This window comes from Onthophagus taurus, chromosome 1 (genome assembly GCF_036711975.1).
Source record: "Onthophagus taurus isolate NC chromosome 1, IU_Otau_3.0, whole genome shotgun sequence".
NCBI lineage: Eukaryota > Metazoa > Arthropoda > Insecta > Coleoptera > Scarabaeidae > Onthophagus > Onthophagus taurus.
The window spans coordinates 3,976,150-3,992,953 of record NC_091966.1 but is presented as its reverse complement, the minus strand read 5'-3'; the positions used below and the strand labels follow the sequence as shown (position 1 = coordinate 3,992,953).

General features: G+C 31.7%; 1 protein-coding gene across 4 annotated transcripts in view; it reads left to right on the top strand.

The window, feature by feature from the left end:
- Positions 1-2,467: 2,467 nt before the first annotated feature.
- LOC111420706 (band 7 protein AGAP004871) overlaps positions 2,468-16,804 on the top strand; it is a 52,520-nt gene continuing 38,183 nt past the window's right edge. For 2 of the 4 annotated variants that reach the window (XM_071194671.1, XM_071194667.1), the window contains exons 1-2: positions 2,469-2,736; positions 8,379-8,472. In XM_071194671.1, coding sequence (XP_071050772.1) covers positions 2,728-2,736; positions 8,379-8,472 — 103 coding nt within the window. In that variant the 5' untranslated portion in view covers positions 2,469-2,727. Of the gene's footprint in view, positions 2,737-8,378; positions 8,473-16,804 lie in introns of all 4 variants that reach the window. The other 2 variants (XM_071194657.1, XM_071194663.1) reach the window with 2 other exon arrangements.

Here is a 16,804-nt window from a genome sequence, read left to right as displayed (position 1 = left end):
TTGTGAGAAGAAATAAGTCAATTTTTACTAACTGATCACCAAGTATCAATAAAAGCATTATCTTTTCAATACAATAGTCCGCGTTGCAAAATCTCATTTAGTTCTTGAGATACAATGTTTTGAATATAAATAAAATTTACAGTAATATTTAAGTTATTTGTCCTAAATTTAAACATTTGTAAAAGATTGAATCTTATGCAAATTTTGACCAAATGCTCATCAAATGACAATAAAAGCGGCCCCTTTTCAATAAAGAGGTCCAATTTTATGGAGCACTTTTAGTTCTTGTGATATAAGCTTTTGAATATAATCAAAATCTTTACCAATAATCTGGATAAAGTTTAAATAATTGTGAGAATCAGAACCATAAGTCAATTTTTACTAAATGATCACCAAGTATCAATAAAAGCATCCTCTTTTCAATGAAACAGTTCGAATTGCAAGATCTCTTTTAGTTCTTGAGACACAATGTTTTGAATATTAGTAAAATTTCCAGCAACATTTAAGTGATTTGCATTAAATTTAAACATTTGTGAAAGATTGAATCTTATGTAAATTTTGACCAAATGTTCACCAAATATTCATAAAAGTATCGTCTTTCTAATAAAGAGGTCCAATTTGATAGAGCACTTTTAGTTCTTAAGATACAAGCTTTTGAATATAATCAAAATTTTTAGCAATAATTAAATTGTCTTCATAAAGTTTAAAAAATTCTAAGAAATCGAACTATAAGTCAATTTGTACTAAATAATCACCAACCATCAATAAAATCATCCTCTTTTCAATAAAATAGTCCGCATTGCAAAATCTGTTTTAGTTCTTAAGATACAGTGTTTTGAATATAAGTAAAATTTGTAGCATTATTTAAGTGATTTGCATTAAATTTAAACATTTGTGAAAGATTGAATCTTATGGAAGTTTTGATCAAATGTTCACCAAATGACAATGAAAGCATCCCCTTTTCAATAAAGTGGTCCAATTTTATGGAGCACTTTTAGTTCTTGAGATATACTAGATTTTGAATATAATTAAAATCTTTGGCAATAATCTGGGTAAAGTTTAAATAATTGTGAGAATCAGAACTATAAGTCAATTTAATCACCAACCATCAATAAAAGCATCCTTTTTTCAATAAAATAGTCCACATTGCAAAATCTCTTTTAGTTCTTGAAATACACTGTATTCAAAAGTATTGAATATAAGTAAAATTTGTAGTATTATTTAAGTGATTTGCATTAAATTTAAACATTTGTGAAAGATTGAATTTTATGTAAATTTTGACCAAATGTATACCAAATATCCATAAAAGTATCCTCTTTCTAATAAAGAGGTCCAATTTGATAGAGCACTTTTAGTTCTTGAGATACAAGCTTTTGAATATAATCAAAATATTTAGCAATAATTAAATTGTCTTCATAAAGTTTAAAAAATTGTGAGAAATCGAACTATAAGTCAATTTGTATTAAATAATCACCAACCATCAATAAAAGCATCCTCTTTTCAATAAAATAGTCCGCATTGCAAAATCTCTTTTACTTCTTGAGATACAGTGTATTTTATAGAGCATTTGAATATAATCAAAATCTTTGGCAATAATCTGGATAAAGTTTAAATAATTGTGAGAATTAGAACTATAAGTCAATTTAATCACCAACTATCAATAAAAGCATCCTCTTTTCAATAAAATAGTCAACATTGCAAAATCTCTGCAATATTTTCGTTTACAATCATTATTACTATCTACTATTATTATCTTTATTTACAATCTTTTTATATACTTTGTGGACGACAGAAAATAAAAAATTATAACATTCTTCAATTTCGATCGATTGGATTATTTGGAGGGCAAGAACCTGTTGAACGTGATAAAATTGCACGTGTTTCTGAATACAGAGAAAATAAAATTGTGGACTGCAAATCCTGAAAGAACTCGCCTGAATAATTGATCGCGTTAACCCCGTTTTACCACCTCCCTCATCCCCCCGTAACCCCCAAAGCTAGCAGGATGACGTGGTCCCCACACTGAATTATGATTGTATCGGTTGCCGAGCAACCAGACTACGCTGTCTTTGACGTAAAGCCTACGACGACGGCGACAACCAGAACCGCGTCAACCACATGGCTTTTAATCCACGCTTATTAACTATTTAGAAACTAATATTCAGCATGTTTAATTTCCTAAAAGAAAATGATACAAAAATATTTTATATGTAATATTTAATCATAAAGTATTAATGTTTAATAGGAATAATTATTAACACATTCATCAAAGTGTGTGCCTGATGATGACTATTCACCGAAATCGGTGGTTAATTTATTTATTAATTAATATATTAAATAAAGTATGATTAGTAAAATTGAAATTCGTATTAATTACGATGATAATCACTACATGAAGTCGTTTTTAGATTATTCCTCGTTGTGGCGCAAGTCTACGGCGAACGTTGCGACGTTCACAGGAATTCAAGCCCAATAACAAGTGAACACCGCGCGACGCCACACGTTTTGAACGTTCGCTGAAGAAGACACCACGCGTTAAACGACGTTAAGCAGAAGTTTTTAATTACTACACCGCACTTAAAAAATAACCAAAGTAAGCCGTGCCGTTCGTGTTTTTTCTTAAAATCGTTGTTTTTTTATCACTTTTTTTTTGTTGTGATTGTAATATCGTTTTTGCATTCATTGTTCCTAAAGCACATCAACAAGTTTTTTCTGTGAACCGATAAAATGGAAGCAGTAAGTTTTTTTTTATTGACACAGACTGTTATTTTCTAACTTAATTTTAAAAGCAACATTTGCCAAAAATTTCAAAACTTCACCCACACGTATTTTATTAAATACGTACTTACTTAGATATTTTCGGTATATTTATAAAAAAAATATGGATTGTGAATCCCATGACAACGATGTTACTCATGTTATCGTCTCGTATGCGGTTGTTGATACTCGTTAACCGCTAACCTTGAGTTCTTAATGCGGAGATTCCCCCCTGCGGTTCTAAAAATGACGTAAAAGAAATTAACGAGTCAAGACACATTTTTAGAAGTCACATTTTCGTTTATCGATACATTAATTAATAAATAAGCGACTCTTAAATATATATATAATAACTATGCTTTAAGTGTTAAATAATTTAACCTCGATATTTTAAATATTTTTGTGACACAAAATAATCTCATAGTATAATCATAAATTATAAAGACGTTAAAGATAAAATAATATAAATTCCATGAATATCCCAACAAAATAAGACTTTAAATTTTGAAACAAGCATTATAACACGATATGTTTATTCTCCAAAATAATCGAAATCCCAGCGGAAGTTAATTCTATAAGCAACTTGGAATCGTTATTTTGAAATTAAATGTTTAAAATAGTTTTCAATGTTTAGAAATTTGATATTATTATGAAATGGAGGAGTTGGGTCAATTTGCTTTGATGACACATGAGATTTAGATTAATCGTATTCATTAACCATATTGAGTAATGTCCGCTCCGTAACACAAACTGTGGATGATTAGAGATATTAAACATTTGAGTAAAGAATGAATGAAATGAGAGATGACCTTGAGAAATATCAGGAACCAATTAAACAAATTAGTTAGGGATAATGTTGCGAAATAATGATGAGGTTGGTTAATGATCATGGTGAGAAATAGAGATGATATCAAGGAACGTGAGGGATTCTATTGAGAGATATGTCTCTATATGTCTGATATGACCACGTTGAGAAATCCAAGGATAATATTAAGAGCATTGAGTTACCATGATGAGGAAGGCCAGAAATGATGTTGAGAAAGACGAGGATTACTAGGAATAGCATAAATATTGATGAAAATATTATTAGATAGGATGTTAAGAAATAATAGATGCCATTTAGTACCAGTTTAGACGTAGTTGAACACAATGTTGAGAAGAACTAATGATATTATTGAGAGATATTTTCTGAGTGAAGTCAGAAATGATGTTGAAAGATCTTGTTAATAGAGTTTAGAATAAAATTGAGAGAGATCTGAAGTCAAAGTACGAGATTGGTATTCGAGGTTGAGGATGGCAAAGAACGCAATTGAGAGGTATTAATGAAAATACTGAGAGTAATCATAAAGATCCTGTGTTTAAAAATAACATAATCCCTAACCTATCTCAACGTTATTTCTAATGAAGCTAGGACAGATTCGAGAGAAGTCACGGACGATCGTATAAATGCTGTATTACATGTTTAAGGCGTCATAACTTTCTTATATGATATGGACAAAAGTACGAAACTATATGGAAACGATATGAAATTTTCTGCTCTATGCGTTGGTGTATAATATTAATCGATCACTTGATTGCATAAGTATTTCTCCCCTAAAAACTATGAAGACCTTGTATAAATGCTGTATTACATGTTTAAGGCGTCATAACTTTCTTATATGATATGGACAAAAGTACGAAACTATATGGAAACGATATGAAATTTTCTGCTCTATGTGTTGGTGTATAATTTTAATCGATCACTTGATTGCACAAGTAGTGTTCCCCGAAAACATATGAACATTTCGTATATTTGCTATATTTAAGTACTTACAGCGTTATAACTTTCTTATATGATACCCATAAAACTCCGAGACCATATAAAAACGATAGAAAATTTTCTGCTCTATGCGTTGGTGTATAATATTAATCGATCACTTGATTGCATAAGTATTTCTCCCCTAAAAACTATGAAGACCTTGTATAAATGCTGTATTACATGTTTAAGGCGTCATAACTTTCTTATATGATATGGACAAAAGTACGAAACTATATGGAAACGATATGAAATTTTCTGCTCTATGTGTTGGTGTATACTATTAATCGATCACTTGATTGCATAAGTATTTCTCCCCTAAAAACTATGAAAATCTCGTATAAGTGCTGCATTACATGATTAAGGCGATATACTTTCTTATATGATATGGACAAAACTCCGAGACTATATGGAAACGATATAAAATTTTCTGCTCTATGCGATGGTGTATAACATTAATCGATTACTTCATTGCGCAAGCATATCTCTCGCAAAAGCTACGACAACCTCGTATAAATGCTGTTTTAGATGTTTACAGCGTCATAATTTTCTTATATGATATTCGCAAAACTGCAACACCATATGGAAACGATAGGAAATTCTCTGCTCTATACGTTGGTGTATAATATTAATCGATCACTTGATTGCATAAGTATTTCTCCCTTAAAAGCTATGAAGATCTCGTATATTTGCTGTATTTAAGTACTTACAGCGTTATAACTTCCTTATATCACACGCACAAATCTCCGAGACCATATAAAAACGATAGAAAATTTTCTGCTCTATGCGTTGGTGTATAATATTAATCGATCACTTGATTGCATAAGTATTTCTCCCCCAAAAACTATGAAGACCTCGTATAAATGCTGTATTACATGTTTAAGGCGTCATAACTTTCTTATATGATATGGATAAAACTACGAGACTATATGGAAACGATATGAAATTTTCTGCTCTATGTGTTGGTGTATAATATTGATCGATCACTTGATTGCATAAGTATTTCTTCCCCAAAAACTATGAAAACCTCGTATAAGTGTTGTATTACATGATTAAGGCGATATACGTTCTTATATGATATGGACAAAACTCCGAGATCATATAGAAACGATAGAAAATTTCCTGCTCTATGTGTTGGTGTATAATATTAATCGATCACTTGATTGCATAAGTATTTCTCCCTCAAAAATTATGAAGACTACGTATAAGTGCTCTATTACACGTTTAAGGCGACATACTTTTCTTATATGATATGGGCAAAACTCCGAGACCATATAGAAACGATAGGAAATTTTATGCTCTATGCGATGGTGTACAACATTAATCGATTACTTAATTGCGCAAGCATTTCTCTCACAAAAGCTACGACAACCTCGTATAAATGCTGTATTAGATGTTTAAAGCGTCATAATTTTCTTATGTAATATTCACAAAACTCCGACACCATATGGAAACGATGGGAAATTCTCTGCTCTATACGTTGGTGTATAATATTAATCGATCACTTGATTGCATAAGTATTTCTCCCCCAAAAACTATGAAGACCTCGTATAAATGCTATATTTCATGTTTAAGGTGTCATAGCTTTCGTATATGATATGGACAAAACTCCGAGACCATATAGAAACAATAGGAAATTTTATGCTCTATAGGTTGGTATATAATATTGTAAAAGTATTTCTCCCCAAGAAACTACGAAGACGTCGTATAAATGCTGTATAACATGTTTAAGGAGTGATAACTTTCTTATATGATATGGACAAAACTCCGAGATCATATACAAACTATAGGAAATTTTCTGCTCTATGCGATGGTGTATAACATTAATCGATTACTTAACTGCGCAAGCATATCTCTCACAAAAGCTACGACAACCTCGTATAAATGCTGTATTAGATGTCATAATTTTCTTATGTGATATCCACAAAACTCCAACACCATATGGAAACGATAGGAAATTCTCTGCTCTATACGTTGGTGTATAATATTAATCGATCACTTGATTGCAGAAGCAGTGTTCCCCCAAAACCTATGAAGATCTCCTATATTTGCTGTATTTAAGTACTTACAGCGTTATAACTTTCTTATATGATACGCACAAAACTCCGAGACCATATAAAAACGATAGAAAATTTTCTGTTCTATGCGTTGGTGTATAATATTAATCGATCACCTGATTGCATAAGTATTTTTCCCCCAAAAACTATGAAGACCTCGTATAAGTGCTGTTTTACATGTTTAAGGCGTCATAACTTTCTTATATGATATGGACAAAACTCCGAGACCATATAGAAACCATAGGAAATTTTCTACTCTATGCGGTGGTGTATAACATTAATCGATTACTTAATTGCGCAAGCATTTCTCTCACAAAAGCTACGATAACCTCGTATAAATGCTGTATTAGATGTTTACAGCGTCATAATTTTCTTATGTAATATTCACAAAACTCTGACACCATATGGAAAGGATAAAAAATTTTCTACTCTATACGTTGGCATATAATATTAGTCGATCACTTGATTGCACCAGCAGTTTTCCACCAGAAACTATGAAGATCTCGATTGATATGGACAAATCCCTGAGACTATATGTATAGAATCGATAAGAAATTTTCTGCTCTATGCAATAGTGTATAATAATGACAGAATAAACCCATCGACAGAAGAAAATTCAGTTTTAAATGAAGGAAAGATTAAGATTTCTAATGGTGCATTTAATATTCCGATATTTCCAAAGATAAAGATGATATCGGTAAGTAAGCCAGGTGGAGAATGAAGATAAAAGTTTGCTGCTGAGGGCTACTATAATTCCAGCACTAAATTTTTTCTTAACTATACTCACTGCCTAATCATATTTCATAATTAAGGCAACTCTCATTTTAAAATTTTCGCTGCAGCAAATCAACGTGGTTGTTCCATATTTTTGTAGACAAGTTTCAAGATAATAATTATTATATTAATAAAAAATCATAAATTTTCGATGAATTTGTTATTGTATTTTGTGATCTTCACAACCTTGATAAACAAATATTAAGTTGAGTTAACCTTCAGGAAATTATTCCAATTAGAAACAATTATTTTTTAAATCCATAAATCGAATTGGTTCAACGAAACTAAACGAATCGTTTAGAACAACTTTTGCAAATCCAATAAATTTACAAAGTTCCCGCAGTCCGACCACGTATACCAGGTTAAGTCGGCTAATAATAAACCATTAGTAGTATCGACCGGACTCGCGCCTTCACGTTCGAATGCAAATGTCCTATTTCACACTTAAATAGAGAATGAGAGTCGATTGAACCGCCGCCGATTTATTTATTATTAAGGTTAACCTTCAATTCTTTAACGTTGGATACGTCTTATTTTTCAAAATTTTTACTAATTTTTTTAAATAATCTTAAAAATATCTTTTTTGGTTTACTAATATTTACCCGATTTAAACCGCGCGAAATCGCAAAAGTAGGTGTGTTAAGTTATTAAAAAATTATTTATAAATTTATAACGATTACTTAATTCAAACATTAATAAAATAAATTGAAATAACTGAACTAAGAAATTCACAAGAAAATCAACGTGAGATCGATTGTTTTCAGTACACAAGTTTAGTTTGAAAGTAAGTTTAATTTTAGAAACCTCCTGAATCACCCGTAACGGTCTTTAAAAGCACCGGGCCCTAAACAAATTTGTTTACGCTACTGGAACCAGTTTTTGAAAACAAACGATTCACTTAGTTGAGTTGGTTCTCTTTTAACAAGCTGTTTAGGATGGACACAAAACAAATAAACCAAAACAGACAAAATTTAAGAGTTAATGATTTTTTTTAGGTGGCTGAATCAAGAGTATCCCCTGAAATGTCGACTCTAACGACAACAAACGGACATAGAAATCAAGAAAATTTCGCTAAAACTGTTTTTGGGGGTAAGTAAAAAAAAATCTTTTTAATACTGTTAAACCTCGATATAACGGAGCTCGTTAAGTCATATTGTTAATATTACCTATTTAATACATCAGTATATTTAAATATTAATATTAGTGCGAATAGAAAGAAGGCAACTCGGGTTATTCCTCAAGTTGCTCTATTTTATGGTTATAGATAAATTCAGGGTATTCCCCGAGTTGTCTATACGATGTATAAATCAAGGACGGTAGTTCTAGTTTTAATTGTTATTCACCGCTAGATTGTTGTATATTTTTATTGAACGAGAAGTTGAACTAACATCTTAAGAGATGTACGGCTAAACCCGAATGTTTTGTTCTATGTCTAGTTTTAGTTCTAGTGCAAGTGTTAGTTCTAGTTTTAGTTGTTATTCAGCGTTATATTATTATATATTTGTCATAGAACTAAAACTAGAAGTAACACTAGACCTAGAACTAGAAACATTCGGATTTAGCCGCACGTCTCTCAAGACGGCTAAACTCGAATGATTCTAGTTCCACGTATAGTGTTAGTACTAATGACAGTGTTAGTGTAAAACTAGAAGTAACACTAGACCTAGAACTAGAAACATTAGGATTTAGCCGCACGTCTCTCAAGACGGCTAAACCCGAATATTTCTACTTCGCGGTCTAGTGTTAGTTCTAGTTTTAATTGTTATTCAAAAGTCCCCCAATGTCTTCGTGGTCACTTCAAAACCATCAGATTTCATATGATGTTGGTGTTTGTATTAATTGAGGTTGCTTTCTCCGTCAGTTGTAATCCAGATAATCTCGGTTTTTGTCGGCCTACATCTTCTGGTTAATTTTGTACATAATCTGCTTTCTAAAACGTACCAACCTAACCATTTAGCACCAACATTTCGGATTTTTTTGACAAAATACAACCTCGGCCGACTTCGAAGACGTCGGCCGCCCTGAACTATCTCTTATTCTCAAATCCAGAGAATTCATTCAAGTTCTTGAGAGTCAAAAATCCATCAAATTTCATATAATGTTCATGTATGTATTAATTGAGGTTGCTTTCTTCATCAGTGCAATCCAGATAAACTCGGTTTTTTTGGCGGCCGACGTCTTCTGATTAATTTTGTACATAATCTGCATTCTAGAACGTACCAACCTTAATGAAAATAAAACGGCAGATCATCTAGCACCAACATTTCTGATTTTCTTGGCAAAATACCACGGTTAAACCCAAAACTTTCTAGTTCTAGGTCTAGTGTTAGTTCTAGTTTTAATTGTTATTCAGTGCTAGATTGTTGTATATTTTTATTACTTGATACTATGTTAATACAAAGCAAGATAGTTTCTATAGATGATTGGCATTTGCTCTGACAATATTCTAGTATAGGTGGTTTCTTTATTGGAGTGCTTAGATCGGGTTCTAGGATGTTATATGTATAATCGTATCTAATTCAGCCGAGGTCGTTTGCGACCGAGACTGCAGCTGGACATTATGTTGATACAAAACAAGATAGTTTCTATAGATGAATGGCATTTTTCGTACAATATTCTAGTATAGCTGGTTTGTTTATCGGAGTAGCTAGATCGAGTTCTAGGGTGTTAAATGAATAATCTTATCTAATTCAGCCGAGGCTGCAGCTTGATACCATGTTGATATAAAACAAGATAGTTTTTGTAAATAATTGATAGTTTTCTAACAGTATGCTAGTATAGATGAGTAGTATAGATTCGCCGATTCTAGAACCTCCTCCTCGAACCTGCGTTCTAGGAGGAGGTTCTTGAATCGGCAAATTTTTTGGGGATCAGAGGAGGTTCTAATAATTCGAAACAAATAAATAAATTTTTAATAATTTCGTCAAAATAACATGACCTTCTCAAGTTAATGGCCTCCTCCTCTCCTCATCGAATCTCCTCCGACCCCTAAAAGAATCGCCGATTCAAGAACCTCCTCTTCTCATCGAACCTCCTCTGACCCCCAAAAAATTTGCCGATTCAAGAACCTCCTCCTAGAACGCAGGTTCGAGGAGGAGGTTCTAGAATCGGCGAATCTATACTACTTAGATGGTTAGTTTATTGGAATGCTTAGATCGTGTTCGAGCATGTTAATGTACCGTAAGATGGGGTTACTTGGACACGTTTTTTGCAAATGTTTCAAGATTAATAAAAGTGAAGAAATAAAGTTAGGGCATCAGAAACTTGTTCATCATACCAACCTAATCTTCAGGATTATACAGCGTGTCCCGTATCTTCCGCATCAGAGCATTATACGGTTGTAGAATACATTATTCTGAAGCGATCTTTCTAATAAATTTTTTTCGAAATGTTTATAATAACCGCACGGGAACTGTTTAACAACGACCAATAACGGACGACTTTGATTCACCGAAAAAGTTTATTTCTCTTTCCGTGACGAATCTATTGGTGACTACACGTGGGAAACGAGTTATCATCGGCGTAGCGGACCGGCCGAAGGAGGCACCGACTACCTGAGGCTGATTTGCGATCTGCTGATTGGACGAAAAACAGTTCGTTTAAACAGTTCCCGTGCGGTTATTATAAACATTTCGAAAAAATTTTATTAGAAAGATCGCTTCAGAATAATGTATCGTACAATCGTATAATGCTCTGATGCGGAAGATACGGGACACGCTGTATAGCTATCATAAAACATTGAAAATACCTTATACATACAACAAAAAATATATAAAAAGGTGATGTCCGTTGTTGGGGCTTCTTGGACACTAAATTTCGTTTTAGGGATAATCTCTTATTCATCATTTCGCATTGAAATGAGAGCAGCGTGTAAGCATACTTTGCAGAAAGCTGATCGGCAACATTTTTATGTTGAATAATTAAATTTTGCAGACTCTCTAACAAGGGAAGTGTCACGACTGAGTCTCACCGATTTCGATGAAATTTGGTACAGTCATAGAATGGGCTAAAATAAGGTTCGCACATTTTTTTATACGTGCGGTAAAAGCCCGTGGGGCGAGTTATAGGGGTTGAAAGTTTGGAGAAAAAGTACGTACATGTATCATACATATACCAGAGGGTTAAAAGGGGCGAACTAACCCTATTTTTTCGGGTTTATTTAAAAACCACCCTATCGATTTTGATGACGTTAAATATACTTGTAGTGCATTCAAAAATATTAGTTAAGTGTTTTTTTCTCATTCATCGTAGATCAACCCTAGCGATGTTACGAGGGTTAACATGTAACTACTTTTCGTAAGAATGATGTGATAAAACTGTCAGGTATTTTGAAAATACTTTAAACAAAACCGTAAATTAGTCTCACAATAAAATGTTTTATATTTGAAGTAAAAATTTTTGAAAATGGTTATAAAGGTTATAAATTAGGGGTAGTTTTTGTTTATATCTCGAAAATGAGTATTGTTTTTTTTTTAAATCTATCTATATCGATGTTCCACGAGGTGAACTACCCTCATTTTCTTTACATAATAAATATAAAACTACTAGATAAAAAAGATATTTTGTCCACGACTACCTTATAATATATACCTTATGAATGAGTTTTCTAAAACAAAATGGTAGTCATTTTTCACGGAGTGAATAATAGCGGTGAATAATAATCATTATTCACGGGTAGCCATCTTGACCAGACTAATAATAATTATTTGAAACGTTAAAAGTTCAAAAAACGTCAATTTAATTCAATTTTTTAGGAGTTTCTAAATGTTTGACATTAAAAAAACCTAAACAAATTCATTTTTTCGTATGATTTAAGCATAAATTCATTAATTTTCGTAAAGAAAACGACGTTTTATAAAACTGACACTTAATTTTGACAAATTGTTGTGACGTTGGTTACAGTTAGTAACATTGAATTTGTGTCACATTGACGTTTAACCTTTATTCAAAAATTTATTTAAAATAATCATTATCCACGGGTAGCCATCTTGACCAGACTAATAATAATTATTTGAAACGTTAAAAGTTCAAAAAACGTCAATTTAATTCAATTTTTTAAGAGTTTCTAAATGTTTGACATTAAAAAAACCTAAACAAATTCATTTTTTCGTATTATTTAAGCATAAATTAATTAATTTTCGTAAAGAAAACGACGTTTTATAAAACTGACACTTAATTTTGACAAATTGTTGTGACGTTGGTTACAGTTAGTAACATTGAATTTGTGTCACATTGACGTTTAACCTTTATTCAAAAATTTATTTAAAAAATAAATTTATGGAATCAATTTCAATAGTCGTGGACAAAGTATAGTATTCTACTCGCATATAATGAGCTATTATTCACTCAGGTTAATTATGCCAGTCGCTACGGTCGTGACATAAATTTAACCTTCGTGAATAACAGCCCTCATTATATGCTCATATAATAATATACTATTATTTATTTATGAGTTAAAAGCAACTGACAAAAAAAATGGTTGATTATACCAAATAAGTTTGTTTTATATTACTAATTGACGTTTTTTATGTTCAATGTTAAATTTATTTTTATTCTACATAGTGTTGGCAAAAATGAAAGTCGTGGAAAAAATGTTTTAAACATAAGGATTTTTTACACCATGCTAATGTTATGACCGCTATATCCCCACAGATATCACATGTTGGCTTCTCACTCGAAAAGCAAACTTTCACGGGACTTTCAAAATGGTCTGGTCTCTCCTCTATATAGCCACTTGCAAACCATGCGTGTCTAAAAACATTTATAAAGCAAGGGGAAGACAACTGGTTATGCGTTAGGGATTGCAATTTTAATATATTATCCCTCTGATGTAAATTGACATCATACTAGTAAAGAATAATCTGATCAAAGAATCTTCTAATAAATTTTTTCCATATTCTGAAACCAAATACATCTAGGGGCTGTATTTGACCTGTTGTCCCTCAAAAATTGGGAAAATTGGACAATGGCCACTCCAAGAATCTAATAATAATAATGATCTAGAACCAGTATTTGGAAAATATACATTTTGTAGCCAATTTTTTATGTTTGTTAGTTTTCTGAAGTTAACTTTCCAGATTTTGATGCCAAAACGTATACAGGGTGTATCTGAATGACTGCAACAAACTTCAACGGGTGATTCTTTAGTGAATTTTAAGGGTACTTTGATATATGAACCATGGGCGACTTCGGCTCCCCTAAAGAGCTACACCCCTCCAAAAATAGCGGAAAATTTTAGTTTAATTTCTTTTTCTCAAAAACCATAAACGCTAGGAAAATGAAATTTGGGGAATATGTTTAACTCATAATAGGGCACGTTTTTACCCTATTTGTACTTTTAATCTACCCTTCTAAACTACTAAACGTAACCACCCCCGTTCAATTTATGCCTAGATTTTTTTAAATATAAAACTATTCTAAAACTTTTTTGTCTGTCTGATGTTCTTCTAAAAATTAATAATTTCTGAGAAAAAAAATAATTAAGCAAACACTAACTGTTAAGCTGTAGGGTTGTTAATCGAAAGTTGGAATGAATTTTTAATGAAAAAATCTGAGTAGGCTTTGCAATCTTTGTCAGAAATATTTTTGACGTTTACATATCAGTGGTTTTCTTACTTATTATTTAAAATTTTGAAACGTCGAGTGAACGAGCGTAAATACGATAGAACTTTATTCAAAAATTAATTTGAAAAACAATAATAATAGTAAGAAAAACTGACATTTAAACGTCAAAAATATTTCTGACAAAGATTGCAACGCCTACTAAGATTTTTTCATTCAAAACTCATTTCAACTTTTGATCGACAACCTCGTTGTTTAACGAGCAGTGTCTGCTTTACTATTTTTTTTCTCAAAAATTAGTCGTTTTTGGTAAAATTTCAGAGAGACAAAAACGTTTTAGAATACTTTCATCTATCTGTGTAAAATTTTTCTAATGTATTTATCATCTGCATTCAAAAAATGTTCGCAAAAATGCAAAAGGCGTGGTTACGTTTAGTAATTTAGAAGGGTAGGTAATATACCCCAAATTTCATTTTCCTAGCGTTTATGGTTTTTGAGAAAAAAAAAATTAAACCAAAATTTTCTGCCATTTTTGAAGGGGTGTAACTCCTTAGGGGAGCCGAAGTCGCCCATGGTTCATATAACAAAGTACCCTTAAAATTCACTAAAGAATCACCCCTTGAAGTTTGTTGCAGTCATTCAGATACACCCTGTATATTGTGTGCCTTAAACATTGTAGTTGCTACCCTCGGTCCAAAGCTGCCAGAGGTTTCTTTTAAAACAATAAAAAGTGGAGAAAAAAGTTTGTCATCAGCAGATATTACGGGTTAAATTGAAAAAACGTCAATTAGTAATATAACATAAATTTCTTTGGTATAATCAACCATTTCTTTTGTCAGCTCATAAATAAACAAAATATCTGATTTATCTAGTAGTTTTATATTTATTATTTAAAGAAAATGAGGGTAGTTCACCTCGTAGAACATCGATATAGATAGATTTAAAAAAAAACAATACTCATTTAACAAATTACGATGGCAATTTTCATTTTCGAGATATAAACAAAAAATTACCCCTAATTTGTAACCTTTATAACCATTTTCAAAAATTTTTACTTCAAATATAAAACAAACAAGTAACGCCCAGGATAGAATTAATTTTTAAGGGGGTGGTTAAACCCTAACCACCCCTAAATGGTGTATTATGCCTTATTTTACACTAAACATTTTATTGTGAAACTAATTTACGGCTTTGTTTAAAGTATTTTCAAAATACCTGACAGTTTTATCACATCATTCTTACGAAAAGTAGTAACATCGCTAGGGTTGATCTACGATGAATGAGAAAAAGCAGTTAACTAATATTTTTGAATGCACTAGAAGTATATTTAACGTCATCAAAATCGATAGGGTGGTTTTTAAATAAACACGAAAAAAATCTCTGTTCGCCAATTTTAAATCTCTGGTATATGTGTGATACACCAAAAGAAAGCTCTAACACTTCCCTTATAAATCACAAAAAGGTGTAGATTTTACTGCGCTCAAGTTTTATAATAAATTACCTTTAACGGTTACATTTTTACCTCTGAGCAAGTTTGCAATATTGATAAAGCAATTTCTGCTGTTGATAGGTTTCTATTCTTATTCAGAGTTCCTTGAATATAAATTTTTTGAAAGGGCATCGGTCGTGACAGTACCAATTCTTAGAATGATGATCTACATATACAAACAACATTACAAAATACGAATAGAATAAATTAAACATTTGCTAATTCAAAGTGTGAAATAGTAGTTGCGTGCCGTCACGAATTTGATCCTTTTAGATTCTACCGTACTTGGTATAAATATAGAATATAGAATTAAAATTTTGTATAATATAGCAACCTTTTGGTTATAACGAACACTTCCTTCCCTGTATTAATCCGTTATATCGAGAGTTTACTGTATATTGTTAATCTAATTTGTTGTTATTTTTAATTTGTTTTTTTTTATCTGCTTGTTCTGCATGGATTTTAAATCTTTTTAGTCCATAAACGTAAGTAAATATACTAAATAAGTAGCTAGATCAAGTCAAATCATTAAAAAAATCATAAAGTCACTTGTCAAAGCAAAATCGACGTTTCAACTTAAAGTATAAAAGTGTAACCGGTAAATAAGTGTACGCCGCGTGTAAAACGATCGATTAAATAATTGCACGGTGTTTTTCCTAAAGGACATCACGACAAAATGAAAATCAATAAAACAACCATTCCCAACCTATTCATTTTGACTTAGTGTACATTACAAAGCATACAATTTAATTGAAGTTATAGAAAATAAATTGTGATAGTATACAATTTATGATATCTTTGCGCACCTGGTTTGTGGCCAGTTCCCATGTTCATGGTGGTGGTCACTAGAGAGTTTCCAACTGAACCCAAGTGTACACGGAATACGAAATTAAATTTTCCTACTCTCCTAGTATATTGATTAACTTGATCTCGAAAGTTCTTGATTTCAAAGCTGGAATAATGGTGAATTCTCACAGAAACATAATAAATAATACAACATCATCAACTTTAGGAGCATACGGTTCACACAGAAAAGGTAATCATAATAATAATCATAAAAATTGATGTTATGTATGTCGTGAGTTTGAACACAGATGACATTTTCAATTTAGCACCGTTCTGGTTTCCTTGCATTATAATATTGCATGGCGCAGGTGTACCCACTCTATGTGATATGTGTTAGCTTTTTGAAATATATTATCCCACGTTTAAATTGTCGTGACGTTATGAACCGTGAAAGTTTAAAGACAACTTGAATTTACGACGAATAAAAACGACTGTTTAAATATAAATGTGTTCATTTTTAAAGGCTCTCAAGTGTTTCAATAAATAATTGCGTTGGGAATTACTTTAAGATTATAAAGCTTCAAG